This window comes from Engystomops pustulosus, chromosome 5, assembly GCF_040894005.1.
Source record: "Engystomops pustulosus chromosome 5, aEngPut4.maternal, whole genome shotgun sequence".
In the NCBI taxonomy this organism is placed as follows: Eukaryota; Metazoa; Chordata; class Amphibia; order Anura; family Leptodactylidae; genus Engystomops; species Engystomops pustulosus.
This window is the reverse complement of record NC_092415.1, coordinates 155,424,290-155,443,756: the sequence shown is the minus strand read 5'-3', so window position 1 is coordinate 155,443,756 and position 19,467 is coordinate 155,424,290. Positions and strand designations below refer to the sequence as shown.

The following is a 19,467-nucleotide window of genomic DNA, read 5'->3' as shown; positions in this document are numbered from 1 at the left end:
TTTGACACGCCAAGCTCAAAAGGTTGCCCATCACTGGACTAGTACATATGTATTTCACACATGGCTGTGGCTTCCACAAATGTTGTGTGTTTGTGGCTAGGGCATTGCACCTACTGTCATTGCACCTCACAAATTGATCGGATCCAGGCCTGCTAACAAACCAATGGACCGTTGTCTGCTGTTTGTGGCCCAATATCACAAATACACAATTGTGTGCAAGTAGCTGAAAAGAGAGCCACTCCCGTGGTTGGCTGCACTAAATCATTAATGTGTTTTATTTTTTCTGGCTGCAAAGATCAAACTTCAATGTATAAACGATGTATAGAAGTGGAGACAAAATATTTATAGTATGATCTGAAGGGGGTTTATGATATCAGTAAATCCCTCTGAGACCGGCTGTTTTTCTCTGCTTCCATTTTGAATAGAACCCAAAAGCACAGCTTCATTTTCTGTGCCTATAACTGGATCCATAGTTCAGATCCTGATCTGGCCACTACACAGAGAATAAAGCTTTGCTTTTGCCTCTCTTGTCTGTATGGATTATGGTATCGGTACAGGAATTGGTAGATTGGTGGGGGCTCCGAGTACTTGTCCCCCACCCATCTGACATTAATGATTTATTTTTCGATCCATTGATATCATATATCTAGAAAACCCAGAGAATTTGCAAATGTTTCACCATAGGTAGATCATTGTTTGTTTTACTTCCCTTTATTTGCACAGAATTAAGAGAGTGATAGGTGAAGTTAAACAGATTAGTTTCATTAGAAAGTCACGTGGAATTTCACTTCCTAATGATGTACAGCAGGAAGTTAATTACAGTATATTATAACCATGTACCGCACATATCTAACCTGTTATACTAGAAACAGGTGCCAACCTACACACAGTAGAAGAATGTTTGGGCTTTGAGAGAGTTTATATTATAATAAAATATAATAAAATGGCCTTGATCTATAAGACATACTGTATGTGGAACTTGGGTTGAATTGTTATACGTGAATATATTGTTATACAAACTTAGAAAAAGATATTTTGACAAGACATTGTATTTTATACTTTCCTGTACTTTTGGATCTACTGCTTGTTGAAACCGCAAAAGCCAGAAATGAGCTGAATAATCCCACCCTTGATATTTCACGTCTGACTTCAGCTCAAAACAATGCAATAAAGATTTTTTTTTCTAGAAGCTGTATTGAGGGGTGGCGTAACGCCAACCTTATCAATTACTTTTCACTCTTGGTTTTGCATCCCTGGTCCCCTGCTGGTGTCTCTTGTGGTGTGTTGTCATTTTTCATGCATATTCATAGGCAAAAATCCATATTTTTTTCTCATATTAAATTTTGTTTGCAATCCATTTGATCAAAGAAATTCTTACAGGATGGAGGCAGGTTTATGTTATAAGCGACCTAAATCTGCCTGTTCTCAACTTGCTTCTCAGTGTGATGGTGAGAAAGTAGCAATATGTTAGAAGTGTGACTCATGTTTTTATATTATGTTTCGACTTCGGTAGTTGTGCTGCAGAGAAGGGGCGATCACATAAGCCTTGTGGTGTATCCAAGCCTTGTTTTCATGGGTCGGCAGAGAATCCATGTTGTTGTTGTTTTCCCACCCATTGTGATCCACATCCTCCTATAATAATAACTCTGGTGATGTCACATGCATCTGGCTCCTGTGGACAATAAAGTAAAGGGAAATAGGTCATACTTACGTTGGGCATGAAGCCTTCATTAATGGTGTTTTATTGTGTTTAACTTCTGGAAGTGGCCATGCTTTGGTTTTCAAGGTACAATAGCTAAAATATTATTTGTACCGTGTTAGCCGGTGTTTAAAAAGATGAAAAAGAGGCTGATCATAGCTTTTATTTACTACAATCATCATAGAGGACCAATTTAAAGTTATATAGTGTGCTAAACACATGAAAAAAAGCATATGCAGAATGAAAGACCATGTGTCATGTAGCAAAAACAAGATACAATCTTTATTGAAACAATATACAAAAAACATGTACATACACCAGTCAAAACTAAGATTAAAAACAATTAAAAAGGAAAAATCCTCAAAAAGAACTTTAGGCATGCAGTGAAGCCCACCATGTAACCCTCCCACACATTCTTATCCTAACACTGTCCGACCATGGAAAATATATAAGTAGTGGAAAAACCGGTAGGAAAACGGGCTGAAAGGTACAAAAGCAAGCACTGTGCTTAATATACAAATTAGTAATAAGATAATGTGGTTCCCAAGTATGAATCAACAATCCAGATGCCTATAGCCAACAATCTACATCTGCAAAGAGTTTGTATGTTCTCTCCGTGTTTGCGTGGGTTTCCTCCGGGTACTCCGGTTTCCTCCCACACTCCAAAACATACTGTTAGGTTGTTTAGATTGTGAGCCCCATTGGGGACAGGGACCAATTTGTCATGCCTCGCGCAGCGCTGCGTAATCTGTGTGCGCTATATAAATAATTATTACCGCTATTATTATATACACACATCATAATCGGCTCAAGTGGCTGCTTCATAGCATCCAAACCAGATTAAACCCAACAATAGATGTGAAAATATAACCATAATTTAGCCAACCACTATAATTACCAAATGAAGGGGACAGTGAGGGAAAGGCTGAGAGAGCCCCACACGTATCGCCACCTGATGTGGCTTCCTCAGGGGTGACTAGTGTATAAATGCCTGTTGCTGACGAGGTGAGCGGGCCCAGCTGTCTTGCGCCGTGGTGGAAAGATGGCGGCGCCATGTGCCTATACTTCATTACTGTGTATGCGTAACATAATAACTTCTGTTGTGACTGGTCAGCTCATTCTAGCGCATGCAGAGTTATAAAGCCGCCTGGCGCGGGTCTAAACTACACAGAGAATGCGCAGCCGCAAGACAAATTCCAAGTATGAAAAAAAATACATGGACAATAGTGGCGCACTGGAATAAGTACATGTGAAGGAACACCAGCATGATGGAAAAACACAATAATTAAAGGAAACCTACCACTTCCGATAGGGCTTATAAGCAGCACATGCCGTGCACCAGCTCAGGGTGAGCTGGTGCCGGCGCTTATCTTCGGTATGTTTTTAAACTGTTTTAAAGCGTTTTAGCACTTTATTAATGTTTTTATATCCGAACTAGCTTCCCCGCACAACGAGGTCCGCGCTCGGGGAGCGGGGAAGCTAGTTCTGATATAAACATTTAATAAAGTGTTAAAACGCTTTAAAACAATTTGAAAACTTTAAAAACGAAGATAAGCGCTGGCACCAGCTCACCCTGAGCTGGTGCATGGCATGTGTTGCTTATAAGCCCTATCTGAAGTGGTAGGTTTCCTTTAATAACTAATTATGGCTAATCAAAATAGCAATAATGATGCATATATCTATATCTATATCTAAAATGTATAGTTCTTGTGAATACATATCTAATTCATGTATATACCCATAAATATACAGAGGAATTATTAGCTAACTAAAATAATTGCAAGCTTTCGAGACTCTGGTCTGTTCATCAGGCAAGGTATAAAAGCTCTAGATAGAAAACAAATGTATACAGAAATGGACACAGTGATACAATGGAAAAGGGAAATCCTTAAGGCAACGGGATCATCCTGACTTCTTAAAGGGGCATTCAGTTATGCCATAGTTGGGTAATGGGTGCAGGTTTCATCTTTTGGGTTTAACTTTGGGACCTTTGTACAGTACCTTTTGGTATGCATGATGGTTAACAGAACAAGGAGTGATGACAGAATTTTACATGTTATTATCAGTATATAATTTTAATGACTGTAATTAAATATTTGGTTAAGTAAAGTAATAATTAATGGGAACTTGTCATCAGGCTTTCACATTATCACCTAGTGACAGGTTCCCATAGCCTGTTTAATACAAATTCCCAATCTGCTTTTAGAATTATCATTAGTGGTTTCACTCGCTCATAAAAGCTGATAATAATATACCTGGCTCCCTGACTTAAAACTGAATCGAGACATGGAGTCATCATCATTATCTGTTTTTAGTTAGGCGGAAAATTCTTATGACCATCTGCTTAGTGTGCCATCTTTCATATTTATCACCATCATCATCATCATCATTATCTGCTCTTACAACTCTACTTCCTCCTCTCGCTCCCCTCAACCAGACATTAGCTTAAACAGTACTGCAAGCAAATCCATACCAGCTCATATCTGCATAAGGGGAGGGGGAGAAGGGAACAGGAAGTAGAGTTGTAAGAGCAGTGGGCAGATAATGATAACTCAGTGCCGTGATACAATTTGCTGGGTGGGAGCCAGGTAAACCTTTATATACTTTTGAAAGTGAATGGAACCAGTACTCTTAGGCCGCAGTCACACGTACCGCTAGGTGTCCGTCATAACGCGACGCTAGCGCACAGGGGGAGGTCCTCGGCCCGAAAGCACATGCGTTTCCAGGGAAACGCATGTGCGTTCAGGCCGAGGACCTCCCCCTGTGCGCTAGCATCGCGTTATTAACGGACGTCTAGCGGTACGTGTGACCGCGGTCTTAATGATAAAAGCATATTGGGAATTAGGTTACCATAGGCCATTTAATACTGTCAATAGGTGAAAACTTGAAATCCAGATGACGGTTTCGCTTTAATATAGAACTGCATGTTGGGTCTAAACTTTGGTTCACATCTGCCTCAGGTATTTATAACTTCATAGGTACAGAAAAACGGAAGTAATGGCTGATGATGGCTGTTTTATGATGGACACACCTTTTCACAATTGAATATAAAGGTGTCTGCCAGGCTTCTGTTATCTGGTGGCAGTGGCATAGCTATAAGTGGCACAGTGGTCTCTGTTATACCTGGCACCTAACTTAAACATTTACAGTGGATGTTTGATCTTGTATCATGTCAGTGATGTCTGCATGAGAAGCAACACCAGTCATGGTCACTTATAATTTCACACTTCATATCGGATTGTCCTGGTCTAATTCCTGGCACCCCTACCTGTACACAGCATCTGCCAGAGCCAAAGGCACAGCGCCATTTTCTGTGTAGTGTTGGTATTCCGGGTTACTGAAGATTGGTTCTCCTGCGCTTGAAATTGAGCTAAGCTGCATTGACTCAGCTCAGCCACTAAACAGATAATGGAGTTGTTATTCCTGTTTGTTAGCAGTTGCTATGAAGAGATGTTCAGTGAGGGTTACCTAGAAAACGCTTTCAGTGCTTGCTAATGTAACCCTGACCAAACCTTCCATAAGCCGGACATTATTTTGGTGGTCACGTTTATGCTACATCTCGTGTAGATTGCTGTTCTATTCAGTGATGCAGCATTATTTCCTTTTCACGGATAATGATATCTTCCTTGATGTGAGAGTGTTCTATATTCTCACCACAGCCTCCTACACCTGCAGCTGTAATATGGGGTGGGGGTGCGAGAGCGTCTAATGAGGCACAAGATTAATTTTAATGCTGCACATTCCTGTTATTTTTAGCACGCAGCCACTTCCTTTTATAAAACTTCACATTAAGCTGGATTTATTGCTGCCGCGATATTGTGAGTTTATCTACGTTCATGGTTTTTTTTCTCTTGTAATAGACCAGTGTTTGTGGCCAATCCTAATTTGGACATCCAGATGGGTGGACATATGTATTTGTGGATAACGGATGCCTATGGGTACGGTCACACGTACCTTTTAATGCGTGCGTTTAAAAACTCATTGCAACAGCTGAAGAGAGATTTGCCTAATTAAACACCTGTTAACACTTGCGTTTACAAAACATTGCATTAATGCATGCATCTGTTTACACATTGTTAACACACACGTTAAAACAAGCATTAACATTGATGGATTTTTAATTGATATGTTAAGGTTTTGTTAAAATTCCATTCTCTCCGTTAAACCCTTGTTACCTTTTTAACGGAGGTAAGGAATGGTAGTGTGCAATGGGCCTTTAATGCAACATGCTAACAACACGTTAACATTATGGTGACATTTTGTTAACACTGCATTAACCTTTGAATTTTGTTAACAGAATCATTAACATTGCATTTTGTAAATTCAAATGTTGACCGCAATGTAATTAGGAGAATCTCCTCAGTTGTTGTATTGCGTTTCAAAACGCAATGTAAACGTCATGTGTGAATGCAGCCTGAACAGAGATTTTCCCATCTTCAGTCACATATGATGTGATCAAAAGAGAAGTCCCTTATGCTCCTACAGCACTCACTCGTACCTAACAGCTGGGCCTCGTGTACAGGAAATATTTTGCATTGTTGTAAAAGAAGGCATTTGAATGAATACCAAAGCAATTAGCTGCCATTAAAGAATTTATCAAATTGTGAAAACCCACTGCAAGTAGACATTAGTAACACAGCAGTTGTACTTTTTATGAGATTACGTTATCTCTCCCTAATATTCTGTATCCTACACATAAATGTATATGAATTACACCCAAGACACATAGCTGCCCGGTGACCTCAGAGGCCACCCTTTCCTTTTAGCACCCTCTGCCAGTACGTCTGCCCATATTGATGTCTTCTGTATGTTACAGCAGTTACATTGAGAAGCTTTAAATGCTTGTAGTGTTGATGTCTATGTGTTGTGACATGAATCTCTCTGTCTGGTCTGGTTCTCTGCCCTTCTACTATTTTGTGCAATCACACAGTGTAATGGACTATGGCAGAAATGATAAGCTGCTCCGCTTTTTGTTGAGCCTTTTATTTTGCTGTAGATTATTAGACCGTATCTTCTGACTACAGATGTTGCAGTTGTGTAAACTTCTTAAAGGAAATCTCCCGAGGGGAATCTAGTTTCGGAACAATTTCCCAGTCTGGGGAAATTTGTCAATATGCTAACAACAACAAGTTCTAAGGCTATTGGGGGAATGAAACTGATGGAGACAGCTCCGTGGGGGAAGGCTACTCAATGCCCCCAGTAGCCGTGTCATACCTGGCATTCTCCACTCTTCGTTTCGTACATATTGCGCATCTCCAGCACTAACAGCTATGCACAAGCGCAGTAGTGCTGGAGACGCGCCTCACTACCCTGAGCTCTGCTCTTCTGCTCCATAATGCCGCCAAGTCCACTAAAGGAAGCGCATAGTTTCTTCTGGTTCTGGCGCACCGCCACCCGAAGGTCCTGAGCTACTGCACAAGCTCAGAGCTCCGGGTAGAGAGGTGTGCAATTAGTGTGAAACGAAGAACCGTGAGGCGGGGGCAGGCGAGGGTCATCGGGTATGATGTGGCTACTGAGGGTGTGGAGCTTTTAATTGCCACATTTGAGTGTGAAATGAATTTTTCCCACTAATCGAGAATAATTGGTGTCCATCCTGTATGGGTTTGTGTCTTCATCTGGATCAACACTATAGAAAACTATAGGTTAGACTGTTTTCAACCATACTAAATATGTAAAGATTAACTATTCAGCCTAAAAAAAAAGAACGCTAAGGGGTAAACTTATTACAATGTACAAATTTCTGAACGGGCAGTACAGAAATCTTTGCAAAGGTCTTTTTAAACCTAGGCCTATGACCAGGACAAGGGGGCATCCTCTACGCTTATAAAACGGGTAGTTCTACCATCACCTCAGACGTAGATTCTTTACCGTAAGAGCAGTGAGACTATGGAACTCTCTGCTGCAGGAGGTTGTTATTGTACATATTCAGGAGATGCCTTTCGGAAGAGCAATAGTATCACTTTTACAACAAAAATTTTTGTAAGCAGTTTCTGTTGATCCAGGGACTTATTCTGACCGCCATATTAGGGGTCGGGAATGAAATTTCTTACCAGTGGGTACCAGCCTTGCAGGTTTTTTTGGCTTCCTCTAGATCAACACTGTATAAAGTAGAATCAAAAGTTTGGACTTGATGGACTGTTGTATTTTTTTTTCAACATTATCTACCATTCTACTATAATATTTAAAAAGTGAGATAGGAAATCATTTGGCATAATTTTTTTTTTAATTCTTACAATGACTTGGTTTTAATTGTGGATATCGTTTACTATGATGTAATGTGCTTCCTATGCTAATTAATCAGAGATTTCTTCACTCATCCAGGCTCAATTGGAAGCACAAAAGGCGACTCAAGATTTCCAACGTGCCACCGAAGTTCTCCGTGCAGCCAAAGAGACCATATCCCTGGCAGAGCAGCGGTTGTTGGAAGATGACAAGAGGCAGTTTGATTCTGCTTGGCAGGAGATGCTGAACCATGCCACACAGCGGGTGAGCCAAGCAATGACTGGCTTTTATTCCGGAAAAATATTTGATTCCGTCATAAAATAATTGGGGAACTCAGAGTGGTTATGACCTCGTCGTTTCATGATGTTTTCTGTTCCTAAAAACCTGGCGGACAAAGAAGTGGGATATTTCTTATGTCCATGATAGATTACACTGTCTGGAGCTCATTTTTTACTTTAATGTGTTTTATGAGGAGACCTTTCTGTTCTCCCTTCCCAAAGGACAACTGTTATCTTATAGGTAATAAAGTAAGTCCATTGCAGTGACTCAGTAGTTTTCTCGGGACAGCAATGAAGCAGATCTAATCTACACAGTCACAAGCGGATATTTGTAGGAAGACATTGCTCTTGAATGAATAGCTGCTACTAAGGCTTTTAAAGGGATTTTCCCACAAAGGCAAGTTAGGCCCTATCCATGGGATAGGGCCTAACTTGCTGATCAGTGGGGTTCTCAGTGCTGAGACCCCTAAAGAACACAAGGGGTCTAACTGACCCATTGCCGCTCCTCAGACTAATGGAGCAGATGGCCGCACATGACCGGTCTGCTTCATTAATCTTGTTCTCTTGATCTGCGGGGGTTTCACTGAGACCCCCACTGTGCATAGGGCCTAACTTCGCTTAGTGGGAAAACTCCTTTAAGACATACATTAAGACTATGTAAGAAATGGAAAGCAAAATGCCCTTCCGTGCACTGTTCCATGAGAATGAAGACCAGGCTGATTGTAGTGTTCCTGCATGGAATTGTTTCCCGCAGTGTATACATGGATTGTAAAGGACTCATTGTAGTTTCAATAGGAACCACTTCTAATTATGACCTTTTATCTTATATTTATGACATCCAAGGTTAAACCTGGTCAGTAATGGTCTCTAGTGATGACAACCTTCAAAGGTGTGAATTGAAGCTGCAGATGTACCTGATCCCATAACTATATGAAATCTATAGCACACTCTTCATATGGCAAAAAAACGTAACGTAACAAAGTAATTACAATTTTCAAAGTTTTTTTTTTTTAATATTTATGTGTACATTTTAGGTTATGGAAGAAGAACAGAAGAAAACTCGAAGTGAACTGGTACACAAGGAAACCGCTGCTAAATATAATGCAGCCATGGGAAGGATGAAGCAATTAGAAAAGAAATTAAGGAGAAGCATAAACAAATCCAAGTAAGTATCTAGAGGGAAGAGATATAATACCCAGCCATATCAGGCTCACATAACAATTGTGCACTGGATCTTTAGATAAGTAGTGGCTTTGCCTGTATAGTGTGGGTTATTCCCATTTCTGCAGTGACTGAGATGGGAAACTCTAAACCCTGAGCTGGGTGTTGTGAGAGAGCAGAACACGGGTGTCCTGTGCAGCTTCCGTGACTCCACTCCATCTCTGCGAAATACAGAAACCGCACAATTGCTTCAGCAACCCCCAACCTGTTGGGCGAGAGCAGCAGATCTGCATTCCCAACTGAAAGATATAAAGGAAATTAATAACACTATGAAACTTTTTGTAATATAATTTTAGGGACACTCCATCCAAAAAATAAAATGAGACATTAGGTACTGAGGTTAAACAGGTTCTTCATAGCCTTGGTTATAGTATGATTTGTAAAGCGCTATGGAATTTGATGGTGCTATATAAATAAAGATTATTACCGTATTTTCCGGACTATAAGGCGCACTTAAAAGCATTGGATTTCCGTGGAAATCCAAAGTGCGCCTTATAGTCCGGTGCGCCCTATGTATGGCGCTGGGCACAGGGCAGCGGACCATACTTACATAGGTCCCCGCTACCGGAGACAGCAGATCTCCAGCGGGAACTGCAGACCACGCGGCACGAACAACTTCTGCCGCGTGGTCTGCAGTTCCCGCTGGAGATCTGCTGTCTCCGGTAGCGGGGACCTATGTAAGTATGGTCCGCTGCCCTCCTCCACCTCCCCCTCACCTTCCCCGCTCACCTTCCCCGCGTTCCCCGTCGCGTCTCGGCGTCGCGTCCCGTCGCCGCGTCCCGTCGCCGCGTCCCGTCGCCGCGTCACGTCGGGTCCCCGCCACGCCCCCGGACCTCCGCCACGCCCCCGGCCCCCGGACCCCGCGCCTTATAGTCCGATGCGCCTTATATATGTAATTATTACATATATAAGGCGCATCGGACTAATGCGCCTTATAGTCCGGTGCGCCCTATAGGGCAAAAAATACGGTAGTATTATAGTGACTGGTATGTAATGAAGATGTTTTTCTAAACTGTTATACTCTCATAAATAACCAGTCCAACTATTTAGTGTATTGAAAGGTGTCATACAAATTATTTGTTGAAAGTGATTTATCATAAAAGAATTATTTTTTCAATGAAAATATCTATCTGTTGAATCGGTCTGATGACACCACACATGATGACACTGAGCAGTATTTCACGTTCGTCTCTGGCTGAATAATGTTTTTGTGCCAATTTCACTTCCTCTCCTTAGCTTATACATGACTCGATGTATATGTGCATCAGTGCTATGGGAAAGTTTGGTGATATGTAAGTAATGGCATACTTACTTGGTAGAAAAGCATCAGTTTTGCATTGAGGACCTTTCTATTCTTTCATTGCTCATTGTTTGATTCATGTATTCTTTGAAATGGAGAAACTAAACAGAATCCTATCGGTACAGACTGCCATGTTATGTAGGGCTATGCCCACACATGCCACCCATTCATTGTTCCCTGCTTCTCCTTCTGTGAAAACTACTTTAAACATATGTAAATGAGGCTACCGTACTTCGGGGGTGGGGAGGGGACTTTGGCAGAGCACCTCATGGCTACGGCTCCACTGCAATAACAATGACCCCGCCATCCCTACACTGTCCAGCGCCTTATCTCCTCCTTCTATCTCTCAGCTACATCACTCCTGGATCATGTAAGATTTCGCTCATATGTCAAAGTTTATGCATCTGCTCTGCACACTAGGAACAGTGCCTACAGATCCATGATGTCACATTTGACTTTACATCTGGGTGTAAACGGCGCATGCCAGACAGAGGTATCCTCAGGCAACTCTGTTCCCTGTGTGCAGGCATTGTATGCGTAACCTTATGCATATGAGTGAGAACAAACTAGACTCCTGCCAACACCCTAAGCCAGTGATGGCGAACCTTTTAGAGACTGGGTGCCCAAACTACAACCAAAACACACCTATTTATTGCAAAGTGCCAGCACGGCAATTTAATCAGTAATTTATTGCTACCTGTTCTACGACAACCTTCAATCATATTGGCCTCTTGAGGACAACAAAACAGTTGAAAGAAGGAAGTCAAATTTTGACTAATGTTTGACTAATGTTAGTCACTATGGTCCCCCTGTACAGGAAGAAATGTGGAGTCTAGAGAAGCTCTAAATATAATCCTCCATTTTCCACATGTTCCACCTCTTTCTGCAGTCCCACGCAATCAAGAATGTGTTGCTTTAAAATAGCACTGAGAGCAGCATTTCTTGAGTCTCCTGGGACTGCAGGATGATTCTTTGAGTTCTATGTTGATGGCTTGGGTGCCCAAAAAGAGGGCTCAGAGTGCCACCTCTGGCACCCGTGCCATAGGTTCGCCACCACTGCCCTAAGCACTTGGCCTCATTTAAAGTGAAGTTAGTTTTGGAAGGTAAGTGGTGGTGATCATTCACTTTAAACACCACAGCCAATTGCTTGCCTTAGTGACAGGAGGATCCCCTGACTTCAGTGGGAATAATGAGACTCCAGTTGGGCCCCCTCTCCGGGCCTGTGACAGGAGTCCCACTATTCCCCACTGATGGCAGCCCTGGAGGAATGTATGGCACAAGATCAGTAGGCTACACAGCTTCACAGAGCTACAGACCTATAGTAGTCAACAAGATAGATGAGAAGCACTTGAGGAGAGTGGAATTAACATGACACTGTATCAGGTGGCACTATATCAGATTTTTTGTGGTTTATCATATTTATGGTTAAAATTTAGCAGATTGCACCATTATTCTCACTGTTTACAAGCCACTAAAATAAGTCTTCTAGTTTCCATGCATGACAAAGCCAATTTTACTAAAGAAAGCTTTATCCAAATCAGATTTAATCATACAGTTAGATGAACCTTTACCCCATCTATAAGGGTATAAATGTGTTGTGCTGGGAGCTCTCCATTATACTCTATAATTAGAAGAGTAGCTTATGGTGGTAATGATGCCCCAGAGACAGCGTGGCGCGCTCTGCTCATGTGTGTCAGGGAGCGATATTAATAGAATTGCTTCTCTGCCAGGATAACATTGAGACATTCATGCTATTTTGGGTTTGGGAACAAGTCACATCTGGGGTCAGTAATTGGAAAAAAATCTTTCTGTTCAGTAGACTGGATGATAGATGAGAAAGGAAACAATCCTAGATTAAGGAAATTAACCCATGCTTGATGATCACATTAATATTGTGCAGGAGGAGCAGAAAATATACCTGGAGTCTGATTTTCCACGGTGTCTCTGCCTATAGATGCTCAACGCAGGTATATTTATACTGCTCCTCCTGCTCTATTGCATGGTTAAAAGTGCTGAACAGACTTTCTCAAGGCATTGTAAACATAAAGCTTGGGAGTCCTATATAGATCTGCTTTCCGTTGCAGGTGATATTGATGTTGGATGACTGTACAGTAAATCATAAACTACAATGTCTCCATTTCAGTTGAACTTCAGTAATACTGGTGATTTGTTACATTGGACAAATTGTAACTGGTGACATCTAGATGGGGACAATGTCTGGTCCAGCATTGTGATGTTCTGGAGGCAAGATATGAATTATTCTTGTGTAGGGCCTTGGCATTTTGTGTGAAGCTCTTGTCACTTTGATTGTGGTTCTCTCCTCATGGTTTAGTGTTACGGGGCATCAGATCAATATCTGCCTTTTTTAAATGAATATTTTTATCTTTTCTCTTTTGTAGGCCCTATTTTGAAATGAAGGCAAAGTATTACCTCCAGCTTGAGGTATGTACATTATTTTGTAAAGGATCATAGTTAAAACTAACACAAAGAGATGAAAAGTAAAATAATATTCTACATAACTGTCATATCTTTCTTGGTTCCTTGCAATCTCTTTGTGCTCCGGGGGCCATGACTGCTGGTTCTCAAGCTTACTTCTATTTAAGCTTTCCAGTTTGGCCAAGTACAACTAATGTACAAAATAATGGGTATTATGGTAGACTTAAGGAGACGAGAAGAAAATGGGAAACCAGCAGGCATGGCTATGGCCCAGTCCACCAAGGGGCTCATTGTTAAAAACTGATCAGTGAGAAATATGAAAGTGATGTCTGGAAATTTTGTAAAGTGCCACACAAAATGATGATTTACTTTGGAGCGAGACTTCCTTTAAGTATTTTCTTCAATTACAGCGCTTTCACTATAGGTAGTGGACATCCTAAGGTATTAACTTGAATGTGATCAAACTGTATTAAAAGGTGATATCAGAAACTCCTAAAATAAGGGACCATGATTCTGATTCTGAATGATTTGCACACTTCAATCTCTGTAAAGAAAAAGGCCCATTGCTTAGTGGAGCATTGTAGTAGTCATTCATGAGTACACTGATGTAAACTGGGGGACACTTTTTTAATAATGACCTTTTCACTTCTAGCAATTAAAGAAAACTGTAGATGACCTTCAGGCCAAGCTTTCTCTAGCAAAAGGTGAATACAAGACCGCCCTGAAGAATCTCGAGATGATTTCTGATGAGATCCATGAGCGGAGGAGATCTTCAGCTATGGGCCCCAGGGGACGTGGGGTCGGTGCAGAAGGCAACAATTCAGTGGAAGACCTCTCGGCTTGTAAACTTGAAGTCGACACGATTTCCAGTAAGTTTATCTTATTGCTGATAGATATTTTAAATCTTAACTTTGACTTGACATAGGAGGGCAACTGACAGGAGGTCACAAGAGATGCCATAACCCAATTGTGGCGAACCTATGGCACTCAGAACTCTCTTTCTGGGCACCCAGGCCATCACCCCATTGCAGAGTTTGCCAAACAAGGCCTTGCTTCTGCAGTCCAAGGAAGCCCAGGATAAGTGCTATTTTGAGGTTTAACATCTTTTCTATTGAATCATAAAGTGTAACATCATTGGCTGCCTGGGACCAACGAAGGAGAGAGAAGTTGTGGACAGAGCTGGTTTATCATTGGTACCCCCTATTCTTCCTGCTTAGGGGAACCTCGATAGAAGCCCCAGTGATAATCCGATTCTCCTCCTTCTTTCTACTGTATTAGTGTCCTCAAGATGCTGATTCAATTGAAAGCTGTGGCAGAGCAGGGAACAATAAATTACTGCTTATATTACCATGTTGGCGCTTTGCGATAAATAAGTGGGTTTGGGTTGTAGTTTGGGCACTCTGTTTCTGAAAGGTTCACCATCACTGCCCTAACCCATGTTTTATAGCTCTGTGACCGGTGGCTATCTATGCACAGCTAGTATTTAAGCACCCAGTCAAGTTTGAATGCTGCAAGATGAGGGCAGATGTGGGTTCTATACGTGGTACTTGCCTCTATCAAACATTTTATAGCATATTCAGTTGATGGACCTTATAAAATTTCATAGATGAAAATATTCAGCTCAAACAGCAAAGATGGAGCTGGGCTATGAACAGAACTCTATCTGTCCAGTCACCATATATAGTCGCACCAACTTAAGAATATATTTACATAAAATGATTAAATGGTGGTAAGGCTGCAGTATTTCTTTTATTTTAAGTCATTTCCTAAGACTTTGGGGAGCGTAGATCTTCCATAAATAAAGGTTTATGCAGTGAAGCGAAACCGCCAGACTATATTGTGGAAATAAATCCAGGGTCTTCTATCTGCAGTCATAACACGGCATCCTGTATTTATAGTGGAATAGGATGACCTGACAAAGGCAAGTCAAGTGATCTGTTTGTTTTTGCCGCACAGGAAGGAGCCTTCCTTGTCGCCTGCGTGACTCTCTGTTTGTTTACTGATGTAGGATTCAGAGATTCTGGAGAATTCTCCGCACAACAAGGTTTCCGCACGGCAGTTCAATTTTGGCAAAAATAATTATCAGAACAGAAAGTGTATCCCAGTCTATTTGTGACTAGATTTGGCCGATGATCAGGGTTTTTGCTTAGCTATATAATTGTATTAACGGGGAAAACAAAGGGAGGACTAGTGAATGTTATATGTGTGTGTTCCAGTGATGAGGAGTCTGACCCCCTCCCACAATCCCAGCTCTGGTAGGAAACTGTAGTGTCACTGTTCTGGAGGCATCACTAATCTCTATTGATACCCAAACCAGGGTTTTCAGAATGTAGCCTCCACTTTTCATCCTTAAATAACTATTGGATGGACAGTCATTGAGTTCATTACCTCCTGTTATTGCTCCCTTTCCCCATAACCTAGTGAAAACAGGTGATGGCATGTGTTTTCCTCCCATACAGCCCTGATTAGTAGTTTCTAGCATAGAACATAGGGCTGGTAGTATATGTAGATACACAAAATATATATTAAATATATAATTTTTTTTGCAGTGACCTCTGAAGTGTTTGAAGATGACAATCTTAGCAGTTTGGTCTCAGAAGAAGACTCTGAAACTCAGTCTCTGTCAAGCTTTAGCTCTGGTCCAACAAGTCCCTCAGAAGTTCCAAGTCCTTTTCCCCCTGCAAATCGTCCGGGCAGCTTAGACTTGTCTAGTCCCATGTCACTTTCTGAGTTTGGGCTTATATCTCCAGTCCTTGGTCCTCGAAGTGAATGCAGTGGAGCATCCTCACCTGAATGTGATGTGGAAAGAGGCAAGTCAAAGAACAAACCATTTTATATATAAATGACTGCATTCTTCAGAATTTCTGCATCATCCTAAAACATAAATGTTGTCCAAAAGTCAATGATCCAGTAGTAAAATTTGTATATTTTTGGGATATTTGGGAAAAATCTTTACATGGCAGCATAAATGGGTCCATACACCAAGGGAATTGTCAGCCCAATGATGAACAATCACTTGTTTTCCCTATAAAAATATTTTGGAGGAAGTTGGACAAACACGTCTAGTGGTAAAAGACCATTATGTTAGGAGGTGACAAAACGCAGTTACTAGAATTTCAGTCACAATCGGTGTGTGATTGATCGGAAGTTTTGTTTTTGTTGCCGATTTGTAATGAAACAAAGTCTATATGAAGAGCACCCAATCCAGAACATATACAAAAAGAGGAAACAAAAAAACTAGAGGAAGTTAACACAATCAAAGCCTTTTGGGTCCCATTAGTCACTCCAACCTCTATTGCAGTGTCAGACAGGCCAAGAGAATCCTCCGATTCTCTGGTGGGCTACCAAGGTCTTTTTCCTAGTGTTTCATGGATGTGGGCTTTCATGATATTTTATCTGATAGGCCCAAGGAATCCCAGTCTGACTCTGCACCATCATGTCATGATAGATTACCTGCAAAATTTCTTCCTGTATATTTTATTTTTTCTGATGCAGCCAAATCACATTTGGCAGTAGTAACATGCTGGATGCTAATTACCAGCAGTGAGTCATCTGGGCGTAGCCTCTTACAGAAAGAGTCCGGTAGTCAAGTAGAAATCCCATCTCTCCAATGTAAACATCTATAGGCATAGGTTTTAAATCATGTGCATAGTAATTTTTTTTTAATGTAATTTCTTTAGGTAACCGAGCAGAAGGATCGGAAAGCAACGCACAGGACAGGATAAATAACAACACTAGTAACCTTATCAAATCCAGAGCTTTGCCTGTGCTGGACAACCAGATGAAGCGACTGTCTTTGGAGCGTGCAGACATAAAGAAGTGCCCTCGCTCTCAGTCCCTCGCCTCTCCGGTGCTGGTCAATGCCGTGTGAACAATGTGACATACGGATTACAGAGCAGACTGTCTGTGCCAACAACTTTCTCTCAGCACATGCTGTGCCTACTGCTGGGACATAACCTGGTGTGAAGGATGGATGTGTAGCGGGAGCTGCTGTCATGAAGCAAGTACAGATGGCTTTGCCAGCAGGCGGCTCCTGTACTCTGTGCTGCCCTAATTCAATGTAAATCCTGAAATTAGGATGGAAGGGCAAGATATCCATAATTACAGCAATAATTGAAGCAATGCATCCGAGAGTCTTTGCCAATTGGGAGTAACCCCAGAATGAGTGTTTGTGACAAGGTTTCCACAGTCTTTCCTATATACTGTGTTCTTCAGTGGGGAAAGATCCTGCCGTCCAGATGGATCAGATGCACCTCTGTCTCCCACTGAATGTCAATGTGAAGTAGACCTTTATACCCTGGACAATATACACACACTTCTTGAACTAGAATCTGTCCACTTATACGTAGATTTAGCACTTTCTTCAATGACTTGATTTATATTGGTATTGAGTCCTGCAAGAAGACTAATCATAGTCACCCATGTAGCCATTGTTCCTTCTCTATACCTAGCAATATACTAAGTGAAACGTGGTGGCTGTATATAACCAGAATCACTCCAAGTTGGGTTAGTCAGTTTACCTCCATTCCATGCAAGCTACTCCACCAATATAATCAATTCTACATTGTTTTCCCACCAGCATCTTATCCCCCTGTAAATGTGCTGCATCAGCATTTCATACATCCAACCTACCAGCCTATATCTACAGACCCTGTTGAAGCACATCTCTAATAAACCTGTTCTGATAATTGCACTTATGCCTTTTTTAGTATAACTTTATACTCAATTTGCTACATTTAAATTATATGAAAATAATCTACTGCAAGAAAAAAAAAGTTTTTTGTCGGCAATATGGACAAGTGATGACTTCTACTATGTGCCATAGGGGTATTACTTATTCCACTAGTGTCTCATGTATGAAGCTATATAAAAAAAACTATGTAAATGTGTTAACGGAGAGGAAAAACAATGGGAATAATTCTTGGTAATGTGGTAATCCTAGGTGGTACCACCATGGCAGCTGGAGGCAAAGTCTGAGAGGCTGCGTTCACACAGTGCATTAGTTAACGCATTGTAAACGCAATTCGGTGGCAATTAATGTGTTGACATTGTGTAAAAACATAGGACACACAATGTTAATGTAATGTATAATGCAACATGTAAACTTAAAGGTAACCTGTCAGCAGAAATACACCTGATAAGCCACTACCAGTAGATTGTTAAGCTGCTGAACACCTTCCAGGTGATGTTTCTTTCGTGGCTCAGTGTGGTGACAGCATCCAGAAAATCAACTTTGAAGTGAATGTAAATTTTTTGTATAAAGTCAAGGAGGAGGAGAGTTTAACACTGAGTTCAAGTTTTCCCTGTCTCTGAATGCCCCCTTCACTGTCATTTATGATCCTGTACGCAAAAACGTCACTATCCCGATCTCCTGAAGTCTTGTGCATGATGACTTCACCGTTAAACTCTCCGCCTCCTTGACTTTTTGTTACCAATTTACATTACACTTCAAAGTTGATATTCCGGGTGATGGAGCCATGCTGGGCTATGAAAGTTACATGATCTGTAAGGTGTAAAGCTGCTAGACAACATACTGGTAGTGGTCTATTAGGACAGTTTCTGATTACAGGTTCCCTTCAACAGGGACAAGACTTTCCGTACCTCTGTGTAGTCGCTATGTCACGTGCACCGATTCTGGTTTTGGCTGACAAGAACGGACTCAAATAACTGATGTAAACTGATGTTATTTGCTCTGGTTTGTCTTTGTGGCTCCATTAACCACTCTCAATATATACAAATGTCTATATAGTCTTCTCAGTACAACATCCTCATATTCATAATGTATCCCGGCCAAGATATATAATATGAATGACTGACATGTGGCCACGTGTATGGTGCATGGTCTTACAGAAGTAGGGAGATGATGATACTGCTCTCTAGAGACAGTGGAGTCCATGCTGCTAGTAGCGGGTAGTAGCTGTATAAGCTTGTTTTCTATGTTATCAAACTGTTTGCATTGAATCACTTCCACTTTATTATTACCGGAATGTGACCTTTCTCTTGCTGTCTGTTTCGTGTCACAACTTGTACGTTTCTGTACAAAGTCAAGTGTATTAAATGGTGTTTCATTCAAATGTGTACATTTCCTGTTATTCTTACAAACTTGTGCATGCTGAAAGGTCATGTCTTCAAAAAACCCTAGTTGACTTAATACATTAATATTTATGCACAGAAGATACATTTTTACCCTTTATATATCACAAATCACTCCAGGTAATTGTTCTGAGATACATACCTGCAGGCAGGAGAACATATTGAACTGCATAGACTTGGGTCTTTTTTTTTCTTCTCCTTCTATACTTTACTGAAAA

The 19,467-nt window shown here is 41.2% G+C and overlaps 1 protein-coding gene across 1 annotated transcript in view; it reads left to right on the top strand.

The window, feature by feature from the left end:
* SH3BP5 (SH3 domain binding protein 5) overlaps positions 1-19,230 on the top strand; it is a 35,197-nt gene extending 15,967 nt beyond the window's left edge. The window contains exons 4-9 of the mRNA XM_072153499.1: positions 8,021-8,185; positions 9,234-9,364; positions 13,120-13,162; positions 13,809-14,025; positions 15,706-15,966; positions 16,837-19,230. Coding sequence (XP_072009600.1) covers positions 8,021-8,185; positions 9,234-9,364; positions 13,120-13,162; positions 13,809-14,025; positions 15,706-15,966; positions 16,837-17,027 — 1,008 coding nt within the window. The 3' untranslated portion in view covers positions 17,028-19,230. The remainder of the gene's footprint in view (positions 1-8,020; positions 8,186-9,233; positions 9,365-13,119; positions 13,163-13,808; positions 14,026-15,705; positions 15,967-16,836) is intronic.
* Positions 19,231-19,467: the final 237 nt, after the last annotated feature.